Source organism: Pezoporus flaviventris, unplaced genomic scaffold (genome assembly GCF_033815535.1).
Source record: "Pezoporus flaviventris isolate CSIRO_AGI_PZ_B2104156 unplaced genomic scaffold, CSIRO_AGI_Pfla_v1 ptg000063l, whole genome shotgun sequence".
NCBI classification, from domain to species: Eukaryota; Metazoa; Chordata; class Aves; order Psittaciformes; family Psittacidae; genus Pezoporus; species Pezoporus flaviventris.
This window is the reverse complement of record NW_026892611.1, coordinates 433,287-460,516: the sequence shown is the minus strand read 5'-3', so window position 1 is coordinate 460,516 and position 27,230 is coordinate 433,287. Positions and strand designations below refer to the sequence as shown.

The window sequence follows — 27,230 nt, the reverse complement described above, 5'->3', positions numbered from 1 at the left end:
CCTGTGTTTATACCTCTGCCCGTGTGGCTGATGTGGTCACAGTGGCTGCCGGCTGGACGCACAGAAGGTGCTGCTGTGAGCGAGGCTCTCCCCTGCTGCGCCAGGCACATCTCCTCCTGGAGAGGACAAGCACCCATCCAGAGACCCTGTCGTGGTGCGGGCTGTGTGCATGTGGCACCAGGACGGAGCAGGTCTCTTGTTCCTGCTCATTGATGAGGTTGCGCAGTGTGAGGTGATTTAACAAGGGAAATGTCGGGCTGGGTTTCCAGATAACAACTGCACCATTTTCTTTCTATCCGAAGCAAGAGGCAAGGAAACAGCTGTAGAGCCACAGAAACCCATTGCTGAATGTGATTGACTTCAGCACATTCCCTATTGTGCGGATGTCACTGAGATAATACCTGTGTTTTAGCTCCACAAATTATATGTGTCTCAACGCTCTCACATCAAACAAGGTGTCTGAGGCAGACGGGTAATGGAGATGTCAGCATCTGGAAGCTGCTGCCCCCCGTGGGACAGGGACGTGTTCCTGCATGAACCGATGACCACCCCTCGCAGCAGAGCAGGGCACTGATCTCCCCCCAGAAAACCTTTCCCTCCAGAAACCTTTTCTGGAGCTAGAAAGGGTTTCTCCCCATTCAGCACAGACTGATGCAGTGGCAGATGCCATCCCTCCTGTCACCAGAACACCCCAGCACTGGGGGAAATCAAGGCCCAGAGACAGCATGAGATTTTTCCGTGGCTGGATGCTGGTGGTGGCTGATTGGAATAACGGCTTTGGGGATGGTGGTTGGTCTGCAGGGGGAGCTGGGGAAGGACCGGGGCTAAGCAGGGTGCTGGTGGTGCTGGGAGCGTGTGGCTGATGTTGGTTTGCTGTGCACCCTGGATTTGGCTTTATTAGTGATGTTAATGATAAATGATGGCATTTAGGTCATTGATTTGTTAGTAAAATTCAGAGATCTGCTCATGCTGCAAAGACCTATTTCCTCTGCTGATTTGATCTAATTTAATTTAGTGCTGAAATCTCGGAGCTCATCTCTTCAGAAAGTCTGCGTTTACAGGGAAAACCACCCCAAATTATCAAGAAGACAATTTCCATGTAATTATGCTGCTGTCACAGGCGTGACTGCCTGGTGCTGTGTTTAACCATCAGAGATTATGCACTCACACAAGGGAGCAAACCAGGCAGGGGCTGGTGCTGCACCCGAGGCTGACACGCTTCTGCCTTCTCCTCTGCCACTGACTCACTGCCTGGCCTTTGGCATCTCCCTCCATCTCCCCGGGCTACCATTTTCCTCTTGACTTTGGTTTATTACAGTGCCTGTTGGCCCACAATGTGCCAAGGAGCCAGGGCCAGCGCTGCTTGGCTCTGTTCAGCACTGCTCTGCTTAGCTCAGCACTGCTGAAGGGCACCAAACCCATGTGCTCAGCACCAAACCCATGTGCTCAGCACCAAAACATGATTCTTGCGTTGAAGTCCCAGGTGCGTGTGATGGGAAGGTGCTTCTAAGAGCAGCCTCCAGAGGGACACAGCTTTGATAAGAAGCTCTCGTGCTTGAGCAAACAGCCACTGGGTTGCCCTCCCACCAGCACTGCTTGGCACCAAATGTTTGCTGCCTCCTTCTCTCAGTGCTCAGGGGAAGGGAAGGGGCATGGGGTGACCGCAGGGTGGGCAGTGTGGCCCAGCCGTACCTTCCCTGGTGCTCTGCAGTGGGTCACCTTCGTGGCTACAAACAGCCATGCCGTGACCTCCGTTGCAGGGGTTTGTACTCAAAGTTGAATTGCAGTGTGCTAATCCAAGCTCGTGTTGTATCACTGCGCTAACACAGATCACAGCTCTGCTCTGCAGCCGGGCTGCTGCGGGCCAAGGCTCTGTGGGGGCAATACTCACTGATCTCTGGGTGGTTTTGGGGTGGGCAGGGATGTGCCATTCAAGGAGCTGTTTTCCATACCAGCAGAATGAGAGAGGAGGCCGCTGACCACAGTGTGTGCCCCAGGGACCACAGGTACCATCAGGTTCTGCCTAAGGAGCTCAGCTCAGGTGATGGTGTTACTGCTCTGCTTCATACATGGGCACCATAGTGGGAAAATCACTCATGTTTCACTCCAGAGGGGCTCATAAACCAGGTCAATGTGCAGCACCGCTGACCATCAGACCCCGCTGCTGCTCTCGTGCGGGGCCAGCTCGTTTTTCATGGCTGGCGATACCTGCCTGAGCCTTGGCTTCCTTCTGCAGTGGGAGGTCATTCACTTGTAATGAGGTTTTGTTCTTTCCTTGAGCTTTGATTGCTTTCCCTGCTCATTTCCTGGGAAGGCTGATGATTGCGCTGGGGAGATGACACATTGCGGGCCACGCTCGGCCCCGCGTCAGGCAAAGGGTAGATGCTCATGTGTGCTTGTGATGGGCTCTGGATGAGGGACAAGCCCATTGTGTTGGCTCCCAGAAGAATTTCTTTTGCCTGTATCAATCCTGTATTCCTGTGTATCTCCTGTACTGGGCGGCAGGGAGCTGCAGGGCACAGTGGGAAAGATGGGTCTGCCCCACACTTTGGCACATGTCAATCCCTCTCCTGATCACTCTGAACTGAGCAGGTGCTGAGGTTGCTGGTGGTGTATTGTGCCCATCTCACAGGGTTTCAGGAGAGATAAACCTTGCTGTGTTCTGTCTCTGCACTGCCTGCACGGAGCAGCTGCTTTGTGCTTTCTTGGTATTTCCTCTATGTCTTTCTGATTGAAGCCATAAAATAAATCTCTAATCAGATTACTCGAGGCTGGATGTAACACAATCTAAAGCTCTAGTTCTTGTGATACTTCTCTTAAAACTGGATGCTCTCTTATCCTCCTCCTGCAGCACCATTTGGAATGCTCTAATCGCTTTCTCCCTACTTTTGCAAGCTCTCAAATCCTTTTCTTCCTCTGCCAGGGAAATCAGAACGTGACTGCTCCTTCGCAGGGAGCCGGTTGCTATTCCTGGCTTTCACTCTGTGTTGCTTCGGCTCCTTTTGTTCCCCCCTAGCTCCCGGTCTGAGCTCTCCCCTTGGTGCTGCGGGTGCTGGCGCCCAGCCACGTCCCGCTCTGGGGGGGGAAGCACCATGGGGGGCTCTGGGTGATTGCTGGGGTGATGGGGAAGGGTCCCTGGGCAGAGCTGTTGGTGCCCCATTGGCTGCTGTGGCTCAGCCGCGCCGGGGCCGGTCTGGCCGTGCCTGCAGCCCCTGTGGCCCATGCCTGGCATAGCTCGTGTATTTCTGGCCCTGGCCCTCCTGAACCAGAAATACCTCTTGTGAAGGGAGGTGCAGAGCGCCCCAGGGATGTGCTCAGCACCACGGCTCTGGCCGGAGGAGCCCTGAGTCACCTGGGCTGTGCCCACGGCTCAGGTGGGAGCGACGGGGCCATGGGGTGAAACGCACCCATGAGCGGCTCAGGAAGGGCTGCTTCGTGATGGGGGGTTTGCTCTCACTGCAGCACTGACACAAAAGCCAAAGTTGCTCCATAAATACATGGTGTCATAACAATATCAGTAGCATCACTTATTCACGGGAGGTTCTTGACCTCATCACAATCTGGTATTTTCAGATCCTTCTTTCTTAGCAGAGTGTCCAGAAGAAAATGCCAGGCTTTGTGTAAGTGAGCCAGCCACCCATGATCTGCTAATCACAGCGTGTGATTGTTCTGACCCGGCACTCCTCCTTGCTAGCTGCAAACCTGTCTCCTCTGAAGCAGAAATGTCAGGGTGTTTTTAAGGAGAGATTTATTTCTTCACGCAACAGGGGCAGCTGCTGGACTCGGAGGTTATTTAGTCACTGCGGAGTGGCTGATTTAACACTGATTGTTTTGTTAAAGGAAGGATGGAGACTCGGAGGAACCCAGCGAGGCTGGTGGGGGGTGGAGGGAGCTCATGGTCTCTGGTCCAGGCTCCACCACAGAGAGGGCTGGAGCTCTCTCCAGCTGAGCCTGGGACCCTTCCGTGGATGGGGAGCTGACAGTGCTCCAGGGACCTCTTCAGAGCTGACCCAACCTGCCCCTCACTGGGACTGGTTTGATGGGATCCTCTCGGAGAGAGTCAAGGCTGGATTGGAGACCCCCATCATGGCTGATGCGCTGCTGGAGCCAAGGAGACCTGGCTCTGCTCCTGGGTGACGGTGCCCCAGTGGCCACTGTGGCCATGCAGTGCAGGTCCCTGTGCTCCCAGCTCGCTGTGCCCACCCTGCTCCTGCTCCTCACACTGGTGATCAGAGCTGGTCACTGTGTGCACCGTGAGCTCTTGCCCGTTTGCAAGGGGGACCCACTGGATGTGAGAGGGAGTGCAGCAGGGCTCGGGAAGGCAGGCAGGGGCTGGGGCTGTTCATACACACCAGCCTTGCTGCCCCCTCTGCCTCTTGGAGCATCCCTGGTGTCCTGCCCTAGGCTGTCCTGGAGCATTTGTCAGGTAGCAGAACACAGGAAATAGAGGGCAGCTTCTTCAGGGCCCCACCACATCCATCAGCGATGTCTTGGGGAGGAGGTCCCTGGTTCCCCCTCACCTGTGTGTCCAGTGCCTGAGCATCCTGATCCCCAGGAGGACCCACAGCCCCTCACCGTTGCTTGTCTTGCCCTTGTCCTATAAATTGCAAATCAGCAGAAATTGATTTCAGGCGGGCTTGTTTGCCCTGTTTGGATGGAGAAGACGTGGCTGAGTGTGTCTGCGCAGAGCGATTCTCTATTTCCAAATATGAGAGAATTGAACATCTTTAAAAATCAATACAAAGCCACTTCAGCATAAACCGGGAGGAGATTAATACTTAACTTGTCTGGAAAAGGGGGAGAGAGACGGTGGAAAATGTCTCCAGGGAGAGAGACTCAATGAAATTCAAAGCTGCCTGTTTAATGTGAGAGGGAAAAGGTTTAAAATTAACCCCCCTCCCCTTCATTAACCAGGAGCTAATGAGGTGCTGCAGAATTGCTCTGACTGGGGGTGAGAGGGGCTCTCATTTCTTTCTTTTTCTCTTTGCTATGCCTGGAAATCTGTCGTTCCAATGACTTCTGCTCCGGAGGAAGCAGTCGGTGTCTCCTGCAAGAGCAGATGTGTTGGGCCGAAAGAAGGCTCCACAGTGTGAGCTGAGCACTCTCCCTTCCCACCAGGGAGGGTGAAGGGGGCACCAGGGGGAGCAGGAGTCTTTCCTCTCCCCACTCAGGTTCTCTCACCTACCACGTGTGGTTTGGTGTCAGCCAGTATTGTACCAAGGAGGCAGGAAATGTGTTTCGGGGTGTTTTGAGAATGGATTGGATTTTTCCTTGTGGGGATTTGGGCTGGGATCCCTGTGCTGAGGCCCTGCTGCTGCTCCAGCCTCCCCGGGGACCCATGAGATCTGCTGGAATACAGAAACACTGGTCTTGGATTGAAGTTGAGGTCTTGACCCTCTGAAGGGCTGTTTGTGTGCTGTGTGGGTCAGTGTGAATGGTGTGGTCAGGTCCTCCTGGGCTGAATTAATGTGGCATCTTGACAAAAATAACACTGTTCATATTTTTATCTGGCTTCTAGTAGAATGCAGGGAGAGATTACGGGGATGATGGGGTTTTGTTGAATTAAAGGATGTGTCTGATTAGGGATTCTGCTGAAGCATTTAGATAGGAAAGGCTGGAGCAACGGTCACGTTGGTCACCTTAAGCATGGTGGGGAGGGGTGAGAGTGGCTGCCAGATGTGCTCCGTGGCTCCCGAGCAAACACATTCATTACAGGAGAGCCCCAGTGCTGTTAATGATTGACTGCCCCAGCCAAGGGCTTTCCAGGCATCTCCTGCTCCAGGGCCTTGTGAGACCATGGGGATGTTGTGCTGTGTGTGACCTGGTGGGCAAGGAAAGGGAGCTGCTGCAGGGGGATGTCCCACTGGGTTGGGATGCTCACGGTGAGGTAGCTGTGGCTGGTGCTATGGGTGGGTGGCCATGGTCGTGTGCCCCCAGCCCCCTGCCCATCTGTGGCAGGGCCCCTCCTGTGCTGCGCTGGGGGTCCTCCCATGCAGGAGGTGCGCTCCCTGGTTTGGGGCCAGGCTGGTTAGAGCACATCTGAGGGGATGTTTTCCTGGGCTTGACCCGATGTTGCCATGGGATTATGGTGACTGCAGGGTATGGAGCTCTGCTGGGTTTGCTGCAGGTGCTGATGGTTCAGCCCTGTTCAGGGCTGGAGCTGTGCCTGCATGTTCTTCTCCTAGGTGCCTACAGCATGGGCTGTTTTCATCCCTCCACTGAGGAGCATGCTCAAAACGCTGTAGCTGGTCCTGTGTCTAATTCCTGTGAAAATTAAATTCACAGAGGAGGAAGGTGAGATGGGGGGGACGGACAGGGGGGCCCGGGTGTTTCATCGCCATGGCAACACAGACTTCCAGGGGAAGGTGCTGAGGTTGGGAAGTAGATCACATACAGTTTACTTAACTTAAAAATATATATGTCTTTCCTGGAACAAGCTGTGTGCCGGCTCCCTGGTGCAGGAGGCAAGCTGAAGGGCTCCTGCTGCTGCGCTGCTCCCGGGCCTGGCTCTGTGCAGCTCTGCACTGGGAGGGATGCTCGGCTCTGGTCCATGCATCTCTGCTCCAGGGGAGGGATGCTCAGCTCTGGTCCATGCAGCTCTGCTCCAGGGAGGGATGCTCAGCTCTGGTCCATGCAGCTCTGCTCCAGGGGAGGGTGCTCAGTCCTGGTCCATGCAGCTCTGCTCCAGAGAAGGATGCTCAGCTCTGGTCCATGCAGCTCTGCTCCGGGGGAGGGGGAGAGGGATGTTGAGCCCTGGCGCAGGCGCGGCAGGCACGGGCTCAGATCAGCTCCGTCTTATCCCGTTCGGGGAAGGTTCGGAATGCCAGAACAAGGCAGAGGGAAGCGGTTCCAAGGCAGGAACGCCTCCTTGCCCCGGTCCGGGTTTTGCGGGGCCGCCGTTTAACTTCCTCCGCTGAAAACCCCGGTGTCGGCGTGCTCAGACGCGGCTCTTCCCGCGGTCCCGGTCTGGCGGCGGGCGCACGGAGCGCGGTCGCGGTCCCGCACACACACACGCTGCCGCCGCCGGGGAGCGCGCAGGGCGGCGCGGGCGCGGAGGCGGGCGCGGACGCGCTGCTGCCCCCGCAGGTGCCGCGGCGAGGGCCGGAGCTCGGGCGGCGGCGGCGATGTCCGTGTCCCGGCCGGCCGGGAGGATGCCCGCCCGTCGGGCCGGCGTGCGGGCGGCCGTGGTGCTCATCGGGCTGCTGCACCGGTCCCGCAAGCAGAGCAAGGAGAAGAGGTGACGAGCGGGTGCGCTCGGGGGGCTGGGGGTGCCCTGGGGAGGGGGCTCCGGTGCGGGATGGAGCTGGGGTCGTGTGTGTGCGGGCAGCGCTCCCCCGGGGCTGGACCGCAGGCGCGGGGACCACCGGCACCGGGTACCGCGGTCTGTGCTTGTCTGCCCGGGGGTGACTGCGTGAGAGGGGGAGCAGGGGCCGGCCTCCCGCCGCCCCCAGCGGGGTGAGCCCCGACATCCGCCTCGCCCCACGGGGCACGGAGCTCCGGAGCCGCTTGGACTCGGCGCAGCAGCCGGGAGCAGCTGACGGAGGGTTTCGTCTTTCATTGACTAAGCCGCGGGTTGTGCTCGGCGTTCAAGTTTGCGCTGGGAGGAAAGGGCCTGCTGGCCATGGTGTGCCGCGGGCATCCGCGCCGCTTTCCCCCGCGCCCGAGCTGCTGTGCGCTGCCGAGGTTCGCCCCGCTCGGGTTTGCGCTGCACGTCCCCGGTCACGGAGTTCTCTCTCCTCCAGGACTGCGCTGCTCTGGCAACTTTGCTGTTAAAAATAGTGAGAATTGTGTGTCCAGACCTCGGCAGTGTGTGTACCGCTGAGCCGGGTGGAAGCGACGTGGGCACTGCTGCAGATGGAGGGTTTTTTGTGTGGTTTCCTGGCTGGTTTTTTGGTTCAATTTGTGATTTTGTACCACAGCCATATGAATGGAGAATTGATTACTCGGAATCTTTATTGTAACGTATCTCCTCATCTCCTTATCTATGAGACTGAAAAAAAAATCAGAGTAAGACAATTGGGATGAAGCTGTAGCTCTTTGCCCACCCACAGCTCTGGGGCACAGAGGCCGTACCCCTGTTTTTCATGCCCCATTTCTCAGTGCTGCTGCCTTGGACAACAAGTGCCCTTGAGGGCAGGATTTTAATGATGCTTTTATGACTTAGCCATGGCCTTCCCCTGTAGTTCATGCGCTGCTGCTGCTGGTTTGGGATATTTTCTCCTCCTTTGCTGAGGTTTTGGGTGGATCATTAAAGCTGGGCATCCAGAGGTGTGTGCTCGCCTGAGCTGGGCCGTGCCACCACTGTGTAGGAGCTGCCTTGGGGCTTGACCATTCTTGTCTGCTGCCCCTCAAGTTTTGTCTTGTGGAGCCCAGGCCCATCCCTGCCCTAGCTCTGCCCATAGGCCGTGAGCTCAAGCTTTGGGCCAGCATATTTCGGAGGGGCTTGGGGTTGCAGGGTGGCCAGAGTCCCCCTGACCCCCCAGTGCTCTGTTGTCTGGAGCCTCTTCTCTCGCTTCCACGTGCTGTGTGTAGGGAGTGTGTCAGCACCAGCAAGGCCAGTGCTGCCAGCAGGGCCCAGATGCTCCTTCAGATATTGTCCCCCCTGGAACTCATTTGCCATCCTGCATTTGCCCCAGAGCATGGCAGGGAAGGAAGGGGAGAGCTTCACCTGTCACACCGAGCGAGGCTTTTCCCAAAGAGTTAGCTTTCCCCTGGGCACCAGCTTTCCATGAATGAGCTCAGCGCGACACTCGAGGGCTGAGGAAAAATCTGGCTCTGAACTCTCACAGAAATCTGGCCAACGTGTGGGTCTGGGTCTGTTGGGTTTTTCCCCCACCATCATGTTGAGCACGAGCTCTCTCAGTGTAGCTCTTGCTGGGGGTTTGCTCAGTGCGAGAAGAGTCGCACAGACACCTCAATGGGAGAACAAGACCCTGAGAAGGGGTTTTCTCCTTCTGCTGTGGACTGAGGAGCCTTCGTGGGAGCGACTGCAAGAATTCAGGCAGCGCTTTACGGCGGTTGCTTTGCCTTATGCAAGCTGCCAGGGCCATCAAAGTGACATAATCTGCAGGAAAAGGAAGGGACTGCTAGCGGCATCGTCAAAAGGGACTCTGTTCCTCCACCTGCTCCTATTTTCTTTTTTTCCTCCTACATTCAGTCTTTGTTCTGCGTTTGCAGTTGAGTTTTGCTTTACACGAGCCATATGCAAGGCTGGCAGGATCGGTGGCAGCTGCAGAGTCCCTGGTGGCCTGTGTCCCTTCCTTGTTAGCAACCCAGCAAAGAGCAGCACAACAGCTCACCCTCACCGTGCTCCCCTCGCCGTGCTGGGGCGATGCTCCTGTCCCGCTCCAGAGATCCAGGGTTTGGATATGGATGTTTTCATCTAGATCCATTTTCCTTGATGTCCCATGTGTAAGTGAGGGGATGCTACAGCGGCTGTTCTCTGGTGGGGTACAGCCGGTGGGTGGGTGCCCCAGGGTGGGTGCACCCCTCCATTCGCTCACCAGTCTCAGCTATGGTGTAGATGGCTGGGAACAAGGGAAGTGTTTCCACCCAGTGCTGGTGGTTTATGTGTTGGTTCAGGGCTGCTCACAGGTGGTCTGTGTCCTTGAGAAAACCTTTGTGCTGCTGAAGGCCGTTTTAATCCCTGGTTGTTTCAATGGGACGTTCACCGGAGCAGCGTCCTGCGTGGTTTGGGCCTCTCCCCTCCTGCCCCAGGCTGGGACCGCATCCCTTTGCCCTTTGGCATCGGTTCTGCCGGCGTTTGGAGACGCTGGTTTCTGGGAGCTGTTCTCTGCAGTTTGCAGGTTACTGAATCAGCTTGGGAATGGCTGCCCAGGGCTCAGGGGCTCCTGTTTGCCAGGAATTGGCTCAGATGAGCCTTCTGCTCTTAAGTCCAGGAGTGCCTGGGCTGAGGTACCCAACCGGTGCGGGAAATCACTGCTTTCTGCTCCTGCGAGTGACAGCAGACGGTGAAGTTTGTAAATGATAGAATCCTCTTTCCACCATTATTTGTACAGGGAGCCCTGCTTTCCCGGCCAGACCAAGTGGGAAGTCCTTGGCTGGTTGGAAAGAACACAGAGCCTGCAGAGGGGCCGGCAGAGCAGGAGCGGGCCCCCCACTGTACCCTGCACAGGACAGACAATGCGCAGGGACCCAGCACAGGCGGTGCTGCCTGCACGAGTGTGGAACACTCCGCACTGTTCCCAGCAGTGTTTATTCCCTGTGCAGAGGGGTGATTAAAGCTGAACTCATGGCAGTGAAATGTCACCTTGCTGCGAGCAGGGCTCAGGCTGCCGCTCGTGGGAGCTGCCCGTGGGGTGTGCGCAGGTGCAGGCTGGCACTTCACACTTACCGTGATTTATTACAAGAAACGTAGAGCAGAAAATGCTGTGCTCGTTCTCTGCTGACTCTCGGTGCAGCTCCGTGCACCAAGGTAACGCTTCGGGGCAGGGCCAGCCTGAGCCCAGGACGTGACAAGGTAAATCAGCTCATTAGGGAAGATGTTCCGCAGCGGGGGCTTTGCAGCTGGGTGCCGGATGAGACCCGGGTCCGGGGGGAGCCCTGCAGCAGCGCGTGTCCTCTGCAGGCGTCCTCCCCGCCATGAGTGATGATGCAGCGAGATCTTGGCTGCCTGGAGTGCCCGGGATTGGATGGAGAGCTGTTCAAAGTCAGAGTAAGGTGCTCCGCTCAGGCACTCACTGCAGATCTCCACGTGCACAACCTCAGCCAGGTGCCCTTGTGGCTGTTGCAGATAAAAAACCGCTTTTGGACGAGTTCCTTTTGCAGTCTGAGCAGGCGGCCGAGGGCTTCTGGCTCCCCTGGTCCCAGATCTAGGAGTGGGGGGCTCAGTCCCAACGTGAGTGGGGTGGAGAGGTTGCGGGATGGAGAGGAGCTTCTGGTGAGGGAGGACAAGCAGCCCCAGCTCCGCTCCCACCACTGCCAGGCGCAGGGGCTTAAACCCGGCACTGGGAGGGTGAACAGCAGTACAGGGACAGAGTCTCCTGTGAAAATCAGATGCTGGGCACTGAATATTAAATAAGCTAAAAAGGGAGCAGCTGGCAAAGTGATGGCCATCAAGGGCAGAAAAATGATGAGGCCAAAAATAGAGGCTGTTAATTTACAGGATAATCTTCGCTGTCCTTCCTAAGGATGCAGCATCTGGACAGGCTGAACCTGTTGCTGCAAGAGTTTTGCACCTCCTTAGATCAGGTTTCATCTGCAGAATTAAGGGTAGGTTTAAAGGTAACCCACAATGCTCTGTGTTTAATTTACCCAGTGTAACAACTGGTAGAGCCAATCACTTAGTGTGAAACACCTCATTGTGTCAGGTAATAGGTTGACATCTCCTTTCACCATGTGTGATTTATACGAACACACCGTGTCAATTTAGAGCCTGGCTGCTAAATCAGACAAACAAAACAAGAAGGTGGGATGCATTAGGTGTTTTTCATTAGGCTTTAGGTTGGGAAAGCGAGAGAAAAGAGTGCACTTGGAGGCAGAAGTTCAGCTGAAAAAGCTGAGGGGGCATAGATATGAATATGTAGGCAATTTTGGGATGAACAGGGATGCTCTAAAGACAAGAGAAAGACTTTGTCTGCTCTCACTGTGTTGGGAACCCACCATTGCCCATGCACTCAAAATGGGAGGGAGCCCCCTTAGAACATCCCCATGGCTCTGGGAGGGGGATGGACCCACTGTGGTGGCAGGGCTGATCTCACGGTCTGCATTAGGGAGCCCTGCGGTTGGGCCTGCATAACTGCATTAAGGTATTTCCTTAATTAGATTTACTAAGTATGTAGGATTCTAATTCTTTCTTTTCCTTCTCTCTTAATTTGCCTAATGAGAAAAACGAAGAAACAAAATTACAAAGACGGAGCCCCTGTTGCATCCGGAGAGGCCGCGTGTGGCCATGCAGCTCCGGAGGAGGCTCTCGCCCATCCTGTGCACGGTTGCCTGGCCCTGGCCAGGGTGGGCTCAGGGTGCTGGGGCTGGGTGAGGCCCCTGGCTGCTGCTGGGCCCTGGGTGTTGCCTCCAGGCAGTGAGTGCAGTGCTGTAACCTTTGTTACTGATGCTGGAACCACATGTCCTGTGCTGCCAGGGAGGGGGTGCAGAGGTTTTTACTGGAGTTGTGCTGTGCCAAGCCTAGGCTTCAGCTCATCACACCATTCCTGATGTCCTTTGCTGTGTGTTGTCTCCCCAGCTCCCCAGTTGCCCTCTCATGCGCTTGCAGCCAGGCTGCTCGGGCAGGAGCTGTGTGTTCACCATCCTGGCGCAGGCCTGCGGGCGTTTTGGGAAGGCTGACGTGGAGCATGCAAGGGGCTGTGCCATGGAAGGGTCTCAGCCCCCGGGGTCCATCCTGTGGCCCAGCACAGGCAGCGACGTTCGCAGGCTGCTGACGGCTGGCATCGCTGTCTCCAGGGCGTCTCAGGGTCCCGGGGCCGCTCCTGGGGCTGTGCTGTGGGTGGGAGCTGGGTGCTGGTGCCCTGGGGGCTGTGTGGTGTCCCCTGACCCTGTCCTTGCTGCTGTGGGCCCTGGGACCCTCACTGCGGTTTGGGCTCCATAGACATTTGTACCCCTGGCGCCAGGCGGGAGTGGGTCACAGCGTGGGGCAGCCTCCGTGGCTCTGGTGGCACCTTCAGGGGAGGTCCCAGGGGCTGCTCTGCCTGCGAGCACACTAGCGCACAGATAAGGACGTGCCGATCCTCCCCGTGATTCATTTAGCATCCCAGGAGGGCAGTCTGCTTAGGAATTAGGCTGACGGTCCTTGACCCCGCGCTGACGGGAGACTGAATCACCCCAGTCGGTGGCTGCAGTTTAACGTAACGTATTTCCAGCGCATGGAGGCTAATTACACGCGGCGGCTGCTGAATGGGTTTGTTTTGCTCTCCCCGGAATTGCAGGAGCGGTTCCAGCAGTTTGGCCCCAAAGAAGCAATCAGCATGTGACAGAGGAACATGTTGTTAAGTTGTGTGAGTGATTTTGCAATACTTAGGATATGATGCTATGGCAACCTGCTACAAATCACAGATAAATCAAATTATTTGTGCATCCCTGTAACTTTAATCTTTGCAAAGTCTGATACATTTTATGCCTTTGAGGCCACTCTGCAGATTAGAGCAACCAGGCAGAGCTCACGGTTCAAAGCAGGAGAGCAGAGGATGAGTGGTTTGCTCCAGATCAGGCTGTGCTTTAGTGTCCCAGAAAGTCAAAAAGCAAACAGTGGAAATCTGTCATCCTCAGCATTCTTTTCAGCAGCGCAGCCATGGTGAGTTGTGGAGAGGAGAATGGGCAGGAGCTCGATGAACAGCATGGAAGGGCAGGGAATGAATTCTGCTGTTGCCCGTACACCGACCTACATTGCTTTAGTTCATTTCTTGCATTGAGAAACTGGAAGATGCTCAGAGCTTAAACGAGATGAACTAATGGAAAGCAAATGCCTGCGTGCCTGCCCCGGGCTGTGGGAACTGCAGCCAGCAATTAATAACAAGTACAGAGGGTTTGGTTTGTGGGGTTCCGGGGGTTGTGGGCCAGGTCCCCCCGTGCTGTGCCAATTCCTCTGTGCCCCTCCAGGACAGAATCATAGGCTTGAATCCAGAATTCCCCATGACATCCAGCTGGTGTTCCCCTGCCTGCAACTGGAGTCCATTACCTTGTTCCTTGGATAATGAGAACTATCTGTCTGCATCCTGTTCCCTTGGCCACAGGCGCTGCAGCTCCCTGCTGCTGTCTCCATGTGTGCAACACACCAGCAGCACGGGCTGAGAGCTGGCAGTCCCCCAGGTCTGATCATGCTGCCCTGGGGACCTGGCACTGCTGGCTCCAGCTGCGTTGCCATGAAGTCAGTCCTACAATGACAGGACGAGATGCCAAATTCCCAGTGTGGGCTGTGGTGCTGAGAAGGGCAGGCTGGGACCCTGCAGGAGCGTGGGGCTGCAGTGCCTACCTGCAACCATAGTGTGCAGGGGCTACCTCTGGACTGCTGGTATGTACACGTGTATGTGTTGGGGGAGATGGAGCCAAGGTTCATCAGGAGCAGAAGTCTGCTTATTACCAAGAGCAGGAGCAGCAGCAGCCAGCCCTTCCCAAGCTCTGTTTCTGTCCCTTGTTAGCAGGGATGCAGCCAAACAGCCACCCCTTTGGTCACAGAGGTGCCAGTGGGGTTTTGCACTTGCTATTGCACCAATGGTATGTAGAAAACTTGCCTGCAGTTCCCACAGCATCCCCGCTGTATCCCTGCACAGGAGGTCGGGAGTGCACCTCTGACGGGAGCTGTGTGCTTGGAGATGGCCCCAGCGGGTCCAGGCTGCCGTGTGCTGTGCCGTCCCGTGCCGTGCTGTGCCATCCCAGGGCAGGCTGCCATGGAACCAGACCTGGTTACTGTGAGATAAACAGGGGGACATTTTGGCCGTGTTTCTGCGGGGCTGACCTGGCAGGGACAAGAGGAAACGAGATTAACTCAGATCTTCTGACTCCCAGGCCGGTGTCTGGCAGTTCTGCTGCGAGCGGCAGCTTGGGCGTCTGCCTGGGGAGCAGCTGGTGGGAAAGGGCTGGGGTGTTTGGATCAGGCAGTCAGTGGAGGGCTGACGTTGTGCCTTATGAGGTTTGGGGGGATTCTGTGTGGGGTTTCTTGGCAGGTCCATGGCACAGGCGCTGCTCCCCCTGCCCTGGCGTCTCGCATCCTCCTGACACCTCTCACTGCCTCCAAATTCGGCCCATGCCAGGTGCCTGTTGGCAAAGGGGCTCTGGGCTGGGCCCTGCCAAACCTGCACTGGGGTGTCCCTGGGTTTGTGCTGGTGTCACCAAGCTGTCTGCATCCAAGCTCGGATGAGATTCATTCACCACCCAGGCTGCCAGTGGGGCAGTGAAGGGACAGCCCCAGCCAGTCCTCCCAGTGGAGGGACACTGTGGGGATGGGTGTTCATAGCAGCTCAGTCCTGCTTCCCTCCTCCACCTGCATCCCTGTCACCACGCCCCAGTCCTGCAGCCGGGCTCTGGCTGGCTCCTGGGATGAAGGCAGGTGCTCAGCGGGGCAGAGGGGTCCCACCCCACACTGGGCACGGGGCTCCTCAGATGGCTTTTACCATCTTCTGATGCCGTTTGGTCCCTTCTCAGATTCAAGCTGCGCTTCCCCGGCAGCCGGCCCGCGGCTTCGCCAAGGAAGATCAGCGCCTGTCTCCCGGGGCGCTGACACGCCTGTGCCTTGGCTCTTTCAGGAAACAGGAGCTGCTCAGCAGCACGGATGTGACCGTCCCGGAGCGGCCGCTCTCGCCCCCCCTCACCGCGCCGCCGACCATGAAGGTGAGTGAGTGCGCGGGGGATGCTCACGGGGCTGCGGCGCGGAGGGGCCGGGGCGCCGGCTCCGCAGGGCCGGGCTGCTGAGGAGCAGCGCTTCCAACGCCGCGGCTGCACGGGTCCGGGCTGCTCCGGGGGGGGGGGGGGGGCAGCAGTGGGTGGGCTCTGGAGCTGAGCCCGCAGCGCGTTCAGGCACCATCAGCCGGGTGCGTGTCGCTGGGCTCGCATGGCGCGGCTGCGGGCAGCGGTGCCAGGCAGGGCGCAGAGAGCCGGTGCTGATACCCTCTAAGAGCCACCACGAGGCAGCAGGCAGGAGCTGCGGGCAGCGCCTGACCCAGCGCTCACGCTGCCAGGGGCCGCTCTGCTGCTGCCCTTTGCCGTGGTGGAGGCAGCGGGGCACAGAACGCGGCTCTTTCCCTCTGCTGTGCCCATGCGAGGTCACCTCTGCAGGCTCTGCTCCTCCTGCATCTTCCCAAACCCAGCGGGAAAGGTCACGAGAGCCTGGTTAGACCTGGAAGCCGGTCCTGGGTGAGCCGGGGCCGGTTGGGCACCTCCGCAGCTCCCAGCTCGTGTTTATCTCACCCAAACAGCCTCAGGCGAGCAGGGAGCGCGCAGCCCCGTGCCAAGCAGCGCGATGCAGAGCCGGGTGGTGATCTGGGGCAGAGCTTCGGAGTGAATTCAGGAGGAAAAGTCGATTTGAGACGTGGAAATGAATGGGAAAATAGGATAAAATAACTGGGGTTCACCAAAAGCAGCTTCTGTGAGAGCCATCCTAGACGTTTCAGCGATGCCACTTTCCACACAAAGGCAGTTGTAGCTCTTCTCCCCGGGTTGCTGCAGAGTGCTCGCTGTGAAGCCACCCAGGAAAATACTCATTAAGTAGGAGATGAAGTGGATGTGAGGATTTTAAGGTAGCTGAGAACCTGGTTAAATGATTAAGAGCAAGTGGGTTTGGAAATAGAACACTGAGTTGGAGGAGTTTGTTAGTGGAGCATTTGATGGTTTGGCTGTTTATGGTTTTGTGCATGACCTTTCCACACAAAGCAGGTGGGAAGTGACATGGATCACTGGTGACATGAGTTGTGGCACCTCATTGGGCTACAGAGGAGGAGAGGGGGATCCCAAGGGGGGTCAGAGCCTGGAGCAATGGGAGGGAACAGGGATGCCTTTGCCCACATCATGTTTTAAATGGAAATTCTGCCTGTTAACACAGGCTGAGCCCGGCTGTGTGGGTGCAGAGGTGGCTCCTGGTGCTGGGGTCTGCTCCCTGCCCTGCTGCTGCTGCAGGGTGCATCCCACCATGGGGCTGTGCATCCCACCATGGGGCTGTGCATCCCAGTATGGGGCCAAGCATCCCAGCACGGGGCTGTGCATCCCAGCACGGGGCTGTGCATCCCAGCACGGGGCTGAGCATCCCAGCACGGGGCTGAGCACCCGGTAGTGTCTGGCAAACCCTGTCTCGCTTCCTGCCCAACCTGTTTCAGGCACTTTGCCTCCCAGGGAGCCACCCTTTGAGACAACAAAGCAGCAGCCCTGCCTCTGGCCTGGGGAAACATTAACGAAGGAGGTGTGGGACAGGCAGGGATGGCGGCAGCCAGGGCCCATGACAAGCGTGGCCGTGGCTGCTGCATGGGGTGGTGATGCAGGAAGATGATGGATTTCTTCCGGGGCCTGCTGGTGAGTGCTCCCGGACCCGCGGGAGGGGTGCTGGGCAGCACTGCCCCACTGCGCTCCATCCTGGCTGATCCCACCGGTGCAGGGCTTCCTTATGGGGGTATCTTTCTCTGGAAGCCTTCAAAGGGCACTTTTTGCAGCAGCTTCTGCTGAGAGGAGCCGTGTCCTTCACTGTGCTGATGCACCGGAATGTGACCATCCGTCTCTCGTGCTGTCTGTAGCACGCTCAGTGGTGAGGGTGAGGACACACGAGCTTGGAAGAAAAAGCAGCGGTGGCATCTCAGTGGAGTGTTTTGATTTCTGAGGCCGTTTGGACCTGCTCCTGGGCAGGTCTGTCCTGCTGAAGGTGGGGGGGGACGACGGACACACTGTCCCCTCCGTGTTGCCTTGGGTTGCCCTGAAGAAGCAGATGGGGGTCAGTTTGGAACCTTTCAGCTTCCTGCTGGGCAGCACAAAGGTGTAATTGTCTCTGCTATAATTACCAAAATACCTGCGGCCCAGTGAAGCTGGCTCCAAGCTGCAGAAATCCCTGCAGGGCACAGACTGCCGTCTGCTGCGCTGAGCACATGAACGGGCTCCCGGGGGAGCTCCTTTGGCAGGTGGATCCGGTGCCGCTGTGCGCGTTGGTTCCCTGGGTCTGGCTGCCGCCAGAGCGGCTCCTGGAAACTGTGTCAACTGCTCAAAGAGTGTTTGTCCATCGCAGAGACCCGAACATGAACTGGAGTCTAAACTAAGCTCAGAATAAGGAAAAGCCTTTTTAAAGGGCTTCCAGGTTCAGGCTCTTCCGAGCCCGGGCTTTGTTTTCCCTCCTGTAGGTGCAGGAGGTTAAACTGGGCACAGTGTGAAGCTGGAAGCGTGGCCTGCACGGGCAGTGTCTCTGCCCCATTCCAGCCGGTGTCACTGGGGCAGCCATAGGCTGCTAGTGCTGTAAAACCAACCTTTGCTCACCATGTTTGTTAGAAGAAAATCTCTCTGAGGTTTTCCTTTGGGTTTTGATTTTCTTTTCTTCGTCTCCCCTTCTGTTTGTTTTTCCTCTCCTTTTTGTCTTTTGATAAATCCAGTCTGTTCTAAGACTCACTAAAATCGCCCCCAAGCCTTTCTCCTTGGTACCGTGGCTCTTTCTGCCCCAAATCCCTCATCCCTCTTCTGCAAACTGTTTCTGGTAGCCGGCAGCATTGGAGCTGCTGATCTGGTTCCTGCTCTCCCTCCTGGACCACAGCATCACCTGCAGCACAGATGCCCCTTGGTCTTATGAGCAGGGAGCAAACACGGGTTAGAGGAGAGGTGGGAAGGATGCGGGAAGGAAGGACAGGGCGGCTGCAGCAGGGCTCCAGAGAAGCCATGGAACAGTTTACTGGGAATGCCTCAGCATTCACAGCCGCTGCTTGACAAGATCGTTTATTTGCCTGTACTTGAGAGCAGGAAAAGCCGGATGAGGATCAGGATCATCCAGCTGTGCCTGAACCCCTGCACCAAGTGTTGCCAAAGAAAGGGAGCCACTTGCTCCATGCACTGGGGATGCTTGCGGGGCTGCAAAGCCCCGTGGCACTCAGACCATCTTCCTGAGCCGCTTTGGAAGCGGAACAGAGCACAGGAGGAGAGGAGGGAGCTGCTGCTGCTCCCTGTGTTGCCCGTGGCTGCACTGGGGGTACCTGCTGTGGGACAGCCATGGCCCTCAGGGCAGCTGTGGTGTCCATCCCTGCCCAGCAGCAGCGCTGGAGGGGATGTCACAGAGCCATCGGTTATGGATGGAGTCTCTTCTTCCCTTTCCTGCTGAGAGCCGGGGTGCCAGTAAGGGGGGGGGGTCCGGTGTCCCGGCCTGGGCGTTCCTGGGGCTGTCTTGGCTCCTGTCTGTGAATTGAACAGGAGACTTCCTTCTTCTCTTTTCCAGTCTGCAGAATTCTTCGAAATGCTGGAAAAAATGCAGGTGAGCAGCCGTGTGCATGCCAGCAATGCGGGACCCCCTGCTCCTCCTGCACCGAACCTGCGGGACCCCCTCTCCAACCATACCCTGCTCTGAATTGCTGCTGAAGCCCCTGCGCTGTGAGCCCTGTTTCGCCAGGCAGGGCACGTGCTCTCAGACCCGGTCCCATTGCTCCCTGGTAAAGTGGGGATGCTGCTGCCTGTCTCTGCAAACAGCAGGCTCTGGTGCAGAGCACGGCTGGGCCTAGCAGTATCTCAGTACCCTCTGGTCAGGGCAAGGCATGCTCTTGTCCCACACTGAAACACATCAGGATGTGCATAAGGAGGACGCTCGGGGGACCAGGGTGTCCCCTGACATGTGCCTTGTCCCTGCAGGAGGGATGCTGGCAGGCAGTGCTCACCCCCAGTGCTGGGATGTGCAGCACTCTCCCTGCATGGTGCATGTTGTGTTTGGTGCCTGGAAAATGATGGTCTCGTGTAGATGTTTTCTGTGTGGTGCTGCTGTGTCCCAGGTCTTGTTCTGCCACATCCTGTGTTACACTGGGGTCTGTCCTGGCACACTGGCACCTCTGCAGAGCCTCCTCCTTTCATGTCACTCATGTCGGTGATTTCTGTGTAGCAAAATACCCTTGTGGTTCTGTCTGTGTCATCGTGAACATCTTCATTATTCAGTCTATTCATTTTGTTCCAAACAGGCACCAAAACTTGAAGAACAGAGGGCTGGAAGCCAAAAACACAAGGTTGGTTGAATTCTGTTTCTTGCATTTTTCTCTTCAGGTGTCCCCCCCCCCTTATCTCAGAGCTTTACTGTGCATCACCAAAAGCAGTCACTGAAAGGACTAAAAAAGATTTAATGTTATTGAAAGGCAAGGCACAGATTGAACTGCAGAGATGAGGGAGTGGTGCGGGTAAACCCCTAATCCAGCTTTATGTCCAAGCCTGTGCATTTCAGCCGTGAGCTGGGCAAAACCTTGTGCTGGGCTGCAGAGCTGAGAGCTTACATGGTAATGGAGACCCCCTGGGGAAGGGCTTGTCCTGCCCAGGGCCTTCCTGCTGACCCGGGCACAGAGGGGTCCCCACGTGTGTCCCCAGGCTCCTGGGGCTGTGTCCATCACCCGTCAGGAGCATCACGCTCTGTTACTGCCTGGAGCTCAGCGCAGGGCGTGGGGATGGGAGGACCCAAGCAGTTGCTGGATGTGGTCTTAAGGGATGTCTGGTGGGGAGCAGATGGTCATATACGGTGTTTTGATTCCTTTTTGCAGGAAGACTACATCCCGTACCCCAGCATCGATGAGGTGGGTGCCCTGAGCCACCCTGAGCGCCTTCTGGCGATTGCCTTTCCAAAACCACTGATGCCGGGAATTGGTGGAATCCCATTCCAAGGGGAGCTGCACAAAGCATGTTCCTCCTCCCCATCTTTGCAGCTGCTGCTTTTCCTCAGTGGCACATTCCCTCTTCTGGCAGAGAGAGAAGAGCTTTCAGGGAGGGGCTGGATTTGCCTTGGTGCCAGGGCTGGGAGCTGTTGTGGGGGGGACAGGATGTGGGGCAATGAGCCCTGCACCCCACATCCACACCCCAGTCCTGCCCAACCCCTCACGGGCACATCTCCTGCAGATCCTGGAGAAGGGCAGCCCGTACCCGCTGATCATCCTGCCCCAGTTTGGGGGATACTGGATCGAAGACCCGGAAAACCTCGGCACGCCGACCTCATCCGACAGCAGCATCTGCGAGGAGGAGGAGGAGAACCTCAGCCCCAGCACCTACGGCTACAAGCTGGAGTGCAAAGGAGAGGCCAGAGCCTACAGGAAGCATTTCCTGGGGAAGGTGGGTGCCCTGGCACAGGGGGCAAGTGGTCAGCTGAAAATTACCCCCAAGAATAAAAGGAAAGCGTAAAATTGAGAGCAAAATGGGCAAATCCTGCACCTGCACCTTCCCCTTTGCAAGGATAGCAGGGACTGGAGGGTTACAGTCATGGCCCTCTTGCTCCCAGGCTTGTAATCCCCTTCCTCCGCATGACCAAGGCTGAGGGCATAGTGCTGCGCTCCACAGGCAGAGGGATGAAGCCCTGGTCCTGGAGAGGAGGGTGGGAGGGAATCGAGTCCTCACCTCCAGCCAGGCACAGGGCTGCCCTCGCCATGGGCAGGCTGCTCCCCACTAACGCTGTTTTGATGGTTTCTATTCTAGGATCATTTAAATTTTTACTGTACAGCCAGCAGCCTTGGGAATCTGATCCTTTCCATTAAGTGTGAGGAGGCAGATGGCACCGAATACCTAAGGATTATACTCAGGTATGCTTTGTTTAACAAAATATTTTCCTTTGGGAGCCTTTCGTTTTGTTTCTGTAGTAAAGGCCGGCAGCATGCTACTGCAGCTTGAGAGGGGCTTAGGGAGGGATGAGATGAAATGGGATGGGATGGGATGGGGTGGGAAGCAGCAGCATCCTCCTTTTACTGTTTTAACACGGGAGCTGCCTGCCCCCTGATAAGGAACACGAGACTTTGATCTGCTGCTAAACCTGCTGAAACCAAGTGTAAACCCCTCCGGGTTTAATCCTCTCTGGGATAATGCCAGTCACATCTACCACTGTCCCGCTGTAAGCTGACAAGGCACAGCGTGTCTGAACCTTTGTGTCACTTCCCTCCAAACTATGAATAGTTTAAGAGCTGCAGCGATGAGAAGACAAATGGAGCCTTTCCTTACTCACCAGCCCCTATAAATCTAGCAGAACATGGTTTTCCACCAGCATCACTGCGGGGGGCTGCACTCTGCATCCCTTTGCCTTAGACACTCCCTGATGTCTGCTCCTTTCTGCTGCTTTGCTAGGTCCAAGGTGAAGACATTGCATGAAAGGATCCCCCTGGCAGGATTTAGCAAGCTCCCTAGCATCCCCCAGATTGCAAAGGTAAAGTACCAGGCTGGGCTGGGAACCCTGCAGCAAAGCCCACGCCACTGTGGTGTTGGATAGCATTGGATGCTCTTGGGCAGCAGTGCCTGGGCTCTTGGGACCAGGGGCCCTTGGTGGCTGGTGATATGCACTGTCCCTGTGGGTTTCCCACCGATTCTGGGCAGGTCACTGGTTGATATGTGGGGGAAGAGGGGAGGAAATGTCAGCACCTTTGACCTATGGAGACACATGGGACTTGTCTTGCTGCATCCTCGATCGGGTACCAACCAGGCCACTGAGCATCCCACTGAGAGGGTGCAAAGAGGGCAGCTCCTGCAATCAGAGGCTGGATTTGGCTCCTTTATGAGACATTCCCAGCCTTGCTGTGGCAGGACAGGGACGTCCCCTCCACACCCAGGGGTCCAGCACTGACTGCTCTTCCCCCTTGCACACAGGCCTTCTGCGACGACGCCTCTGGGCTGAAGTTCAACCCAGTTCTGTACCCCAAGGTGAGCTCGCTTACCCCAGGTCAGTCACATATCCATCAGAGAAGGCTGGGTAGGGTTAATTCTCCCCTTTCCTCCAGGATCCAGCAGCTGCCCTGAGACTCTTTTGCACATCAATGAAACAATTCACATTTTGCTTTGCCCAGGCCTCCCAGATGATAGTGTCTTACGATGAGCACGAGGTCAACAACACGTTCAAGTTCGGTGTGATCTACCAGAAGTTCCGGCAGGTGAGGGCTCCCTGCGCCGTCCTCTCGTGTCTGTGTTTCACAAGCGGAGTTAATCCTGCCGCGTGCAGCGCGCCGCGTTGCGCGGTGTCCTCAATAACGCGTTCCCTACCGCTCAGATGTTTCCCCGGCTCATTGAAAAGTGATGTGACTGAGGAACCTCGGCGCGGAAGTCAGCCCACAGGCTGCTGTAGGAGCAGGGGATGTGAGAATGGGTTGTAGCAGGGATGGTATTTTAATCAGATGTATGTTTAGACGGTGAAACAGTTACGTTTGTCTTGGAGGACTGCGGGCTCTGAAGACATGCTTTTGCTGGAAAGGCTGTCATTAGGTGGGAATGCTGGATGGGGAGTGCAGAGGCAGCTGTGTGTCATAACTCACAGGATTATTCTGACAGGCACTCTAATTATCTCTGCATATTGCATTTTACTCTGGGTAGGGTGACTCATGCAAGGCCACAATTGAAGTCCCGTTGTTTTGAAATGTAGCACACGAGGGATGGTCAAGACTTGGATTTTCCAGTGGGGAATTCATCTGCATTTTGGTGTTTCCTGAACATTATCCTGAGGTCCTCGCTGCTGGTCAGAAGCTGCTCTCAGCAGCTTCACCTTTGGGTATCTTGGTGACAGGGTGGGTGATGACCAGCCCGCGGCAAGCACAGTGGTGCCAGCAGGGGAGCAGCTTGTGGCTGTGTGTGGCACCCTGGGACAAGGTGCTGGTGGCACTCCTGGAGACCCTGTGGATGGGCAGGAGGTGTGGACAGGCAGGGAGAGGTGGCCCAAGCAGAAACCACCAAGCAGAGCTGTGGCAGGGTGGTTCCTTTCTCTGTTACTGCGGCACTTTGCTGATAGGAAGGTTTGATTGTAAGGGTGAAATGAGGAAGGCACCCTTGTAAGGGGCCCCCTATGTTCGTGGTGTCCATGGTTGTGTCTGTGCCACCTGTAGCATGGCAGAGGAGCAACTGGCTGCTGGAAACAGGCACAGCTGGGGCTCTCAAAAGATGCTCTCTGTGTTTCGTAGACCCAAGAGGAGGAGTTGTTTGGCAATAATGAAGAGAGCGCTGCCTTCAAGAACTTCTTAAGTTTTCTGGGAGACACCATAACGCTCCAGGACTTCAAAGGGTAAGTTAAATAAAAAGACTGATTTTACAAAAACATTTAGCAAGAGACCATGTCATATGTAAAAATATCCACGGTGCAAGAACAGAAGTCACCTCCCCCCTGAGCGGGATGTACAAAGCAGAAGCAAATATAGCTCTGGCTTGTTTGACAAAGCTGGGGGAGTTAAAGAAACGGGAGCTGCCAAGAGGGAGCGAATTCCTTCTGCAGAGAAAATCCGGCTGCAGTCACCGCAGATGAGGGCAGCTCTGTACGGGAGTGCACACTGTCCAGTGCCATGCGCTCGGACCCGGTGTGATGCCAGCCTGGTTGCTGCAGCGGCCACGGCACGGGCAGAGCCCCGGCTGGTGGTGATGGCCGAGGGCAGCCCATCACCGCCGTGCTTGACACCGCTGCTGGGCAGCCTCAGCCGCTGGCTCGGCGCTGCCGTGCCGAGCAGGCTGTGGTGGTGTGCCATTACCGCACAGGATGCACAGTTTGTTCTCTGCCGTTTGCTCGCTACCAGACAAAGACAAACGAGGCAGTTGGTTCTATTCCCTGTCCTCCAGCAGCTGCTGCTCTCTCTGCGAAGCATTCAATTAATATCTCTCGGTTTCTCCCTGCCTTTCCCTCCATCTCCAGTTTTCGAGGAGGTCTGGATGTCAGCCACGGGCAGACGGGAGCAGAGTCCGTGTACACCGTGTTCAGGGACAGGGAGATAATGTTTCATGTCTCTACAAAGCTGCCTTTTACCGAGGGAGACACGCAGCAAGTAAGGGATGAGCTTCCTTGCGCCAGCACCCGGCACTGGCGCTTGCTGCCGCGGGAGCAGCGCCGCCGGGCTTTACCCACCAAATGTTCTCCTCTTCCGCGTAGCTCCAGAGGAAGAGGCACATTGGCAACGACATCGTGGCAATTATCTTCCAAGAAGAGAACACGCCGTTTGTCCCAGACATGATCGCCTCCAACTTCTTGCACGCCTACATTGTGGTGCAGGTGGAGAACCCCGAGGCGGAAAACACGGCGTACAAGGTGGGGGAAGCTCACGCGAGCCTGGTTCTGCTCCAGCAGCTCAGGCCAAGGTCAGGGGGTGGCTGCCCAGCCGTGCTGTACCAAATCATCCCCACACAGCTTATGGACGTGGATATTAAACACGCATATATGCACACATGTATATTTATGTGCACACTGTTACATAATGTGTGGGTATACATACATGTATGAACTATGTGCATGTATAGTAGCCTGCTCATTTGCTAAAGATTTTTGATGCTGCTCAGTATCTGAATAAGCCTCAGAACAGCTCAGACCTGTCTAATGCATCGCTCAAGGGCAGGTGGCATAAACCCTGTCGCTGGTCTGGTTTCTGAGAGAGACACAAAAGAAAACAGAACGAATGGGAAGGAAATATAAAAAGCTGGGTATGGGTTGCCCCCTCATGAGCACAGGAGAGGCAGCTGGGAAGGAGCTCTGATGTGTCCCTTCACTCTTAGGGGCTGGGCTGAGCATCTCCCATCCCACACTGGCTGACCCCAGGAGAGGGACATCCCTGTTGCTGGGGCTGCATCCACTGGAATGACGCTTCTCTTGGCTCCGCAGGTGTCGGTCACGGCTCGGGAAGATGTCCCCTCCTTCGGGCCGCCCCTGCCGAGCCCGCCGGTATTCCAGAAGGTAAGAGCCGGGGCAGGAAGCATGTTCCAAGCCATAAAAGAAGTACGTGCGCATGTCCGAGATGTTTCCAAGCACGCCTGCATGGCTTCGGGGGTGTGAATACATTTGTTTGTATTTCTGGTTTGTGGTAGGGTCAGGGGTTGTGCTGGCACAGCCCATGTACGGGTGCTGGCCAGTGCAGGAGGGCACCCCGAGCCAATGCCCCATGTCTGGAGGGGCTGCAGGGTGCTGTGAGCTCAGTCTGGGGCCCGTGCAGCTCCATAGCGGAGATGGAGGCTCTCATGGCTGGGGTGTTTTCCACTGTGGTTCCGTGCCCCGCAGAGCCCCGAATTCCGCGAGTTCCTGCTGACCAAGCTCATCAATGCCGAGAACGCCTGCTGCAAGTCCGACAAGTTTGCGAAGCTGGAGGTAATGCTGCCCGCGTGTCCCTGCCGGCAGGACCGCCCCTGCCATTCCTGCCCCACATCCCTGTCCCACGGGCCGGTGCCATGAGCCCGATCTCGCTCCCCAGGACCGGACACGGGCTGCCTTGCTGGACAACCTCCACGACGAGCTCCATGGGCACACACAGACCATGCTGGGGCTGGGGCCTGAGGAGGACAAGCTGGAGAACGGGGGTCACGGAGGCTTTCTGGAGTCATTCAAGGTAAACCCCGTCCCTTGCAGCATGAAACGCACCCAGGGCTGGCAAGGCGCCTTCTAAAGGAGGATGCGGATGAGTGGTGCAGGGGGACAAGGGGGACCCTCCAGAGGGGTCCTGGTCCACAGCTGCAGGGCAGGTCCTGCTCGTGTCCCCTGGCTGCTGGCTGTCCCTGGGGCTTGCTGTGGCACACAGCCTGCAGGACAGCATGGGGGGAAGGATGCCCAGGGGTGGCAGCGGATGAGAGGTGCTTGGTGTGGTGCTTATGACAGGAGATACAATGGGAGGTGCTGGATTTGGAGAAGGGGAAAGCTGCTGGGTGTGCTGGGTGGGTTGGGTGAGTGTAAGGGGAGAGAAGGGGGAGTGCGTTGGAGATGATAAAATGATGTAGAGAAAACTCTGAGCCGCTGTTGGAGTGACCCACTGAGCAGTGGGGACTTGAGTCTTGGGGTGTGAGCACTGCCAGAGGTCTCTGGTGAGGCTGCAGCAGTGATGGGGAGCTGGGCAGGGCTGGTGTGTGTAGATCCAGGCTGTGCCCATGGGTGGGTGTCCACCGGAGCCCCTGAGCTCAGGCACTGCCTGGGTGAGCAGGGACAGGCACGTTTCCTCTGCAGTACAGAGCAATGGGCACTGGTGGGTGGCGGATGGGTCACCTCATCCTGTGCTGGGTGCAGGGGAGGGGTGAGCACTTCCTGGCCACACTGCAGGGATGCTGGAGGCTCAGATGTGCCCCTTGGCTATGAGACATGGGGAAATGGAGGTGCTGGCAGTTGTACATCACAGCAACAACTTCAGGGGCTGAGGCGATGTTAAATGATCATTCTCTGCCTGCTCTTCCTGTACGAAAGTGGACTTTGCTCTCTCGGCATTGCAGGGTGCGCTGGGGCAGGTGGGGAGCTCCATGGCCTGGGCTGGGCTGCTGAGCTGCTTGCTCGCTTATGTCCTCCACCGCGTGCTTCAGAGTGAGCAGGGAGAGGAGAGGTGGTGAACCGGGGCTGGGAGGGGCGAGACCTGACCCCCGCAGCACCCGTGACGCAGCCTGCAGCCCCTTCCTGGGCTGTGCAATGGGACCGGCTGCTCAGGGCAGCAGAGCAGGGCGCTGGGTGCCTGCAGAGCTCCGCAGCCCCGGGCAGACACCGCCTGCTGCAGGGCACAGCACCCACTGGAGCCCCTGGCAGCAAAGAGAGCGACTGGTTCCTTCTGCCTGCAACACTGACTTGTATCAATTGCTGACCCCAATAAACCCGGTCTGATGGACTCTTGCTTGGTGCTTGTTACTGGACGGGCAGGAGGGACAGCGTGGGGCTGTCCTGG

General features: G+C 56.8%; 1 protein-coding gene across 13 annotated transcripts in view; it reads left to right on the top strand.

The window, feature by feature from the left end:
- The window catches only part of RAP1GAP2 (RAP1 GTPase activating protein 2), a 56,949-nt gene that overhangs the window by 23,347 nt on the left and 6,372 nt on the right, over positions 1-27,230 (top strand). For 7 of the 13 annotated variants that reach the window (XM_061469905.1, XM_061469906.1, XM_061469916.1 and 4 more), the window contains 15 exons: positions 15,216-15,300; positions 18,860-18,895; positions 19,587-19,631; positions 20,154-20,186; positions 20,506-20,715; positions 21,076-21,179; positions 21,715-21,793; positions 22,231-22,284; positions 22,428-22,511; positions 23,529-23,629; positions 24,248-24,377; positions 24,482-24,637; positions 25,205-25,276; positions 25,598-25,684; positions 25,788-25,922. In XM_061469905.1, coding sequence (XP_061325889.1) covers positions 15,216-15,300; positions 18,860-18,895; positions 19,587-19,631; positions 20,154-20,186; positions 20,506-20,715; positions 21,076-21,179; positions 21,715-21,793; positions 22,231-22,284; positions 22,428-22,511; positions 23,529-23,629; positions 24,248-24,377; positions 24,482-24,637; positions 25,205-25,276; positions 25,598-25,684; positions 25,788-25,922 — 1,411 coding nt within the window. Of the gene's footprint in view, positions 1-6,403; positions 6,547-7,073; positions 7,238-15,215; positions 15,301-18,859; positions 18,896-19,586; positions 19,632-20,153; positions 20,187-20,505; positions 20,716-21,075; positions 21,180-21,714; positions 21,794-22,230; positions 22,285-22,427; positions 22,512-23,528; positions 23,630-24,247; positions 24,378-24,481; positions 24,638-25,204; positions 25,277-25,597; positions 25,685-25,787; positions 25,923-27,230 lie in introns of those variants that run through there. The other 6 variants (XM_061469907.1, XM_061469917.1, XM_061469909.1 and 3 more) reach the window with 5 other exon arrangements.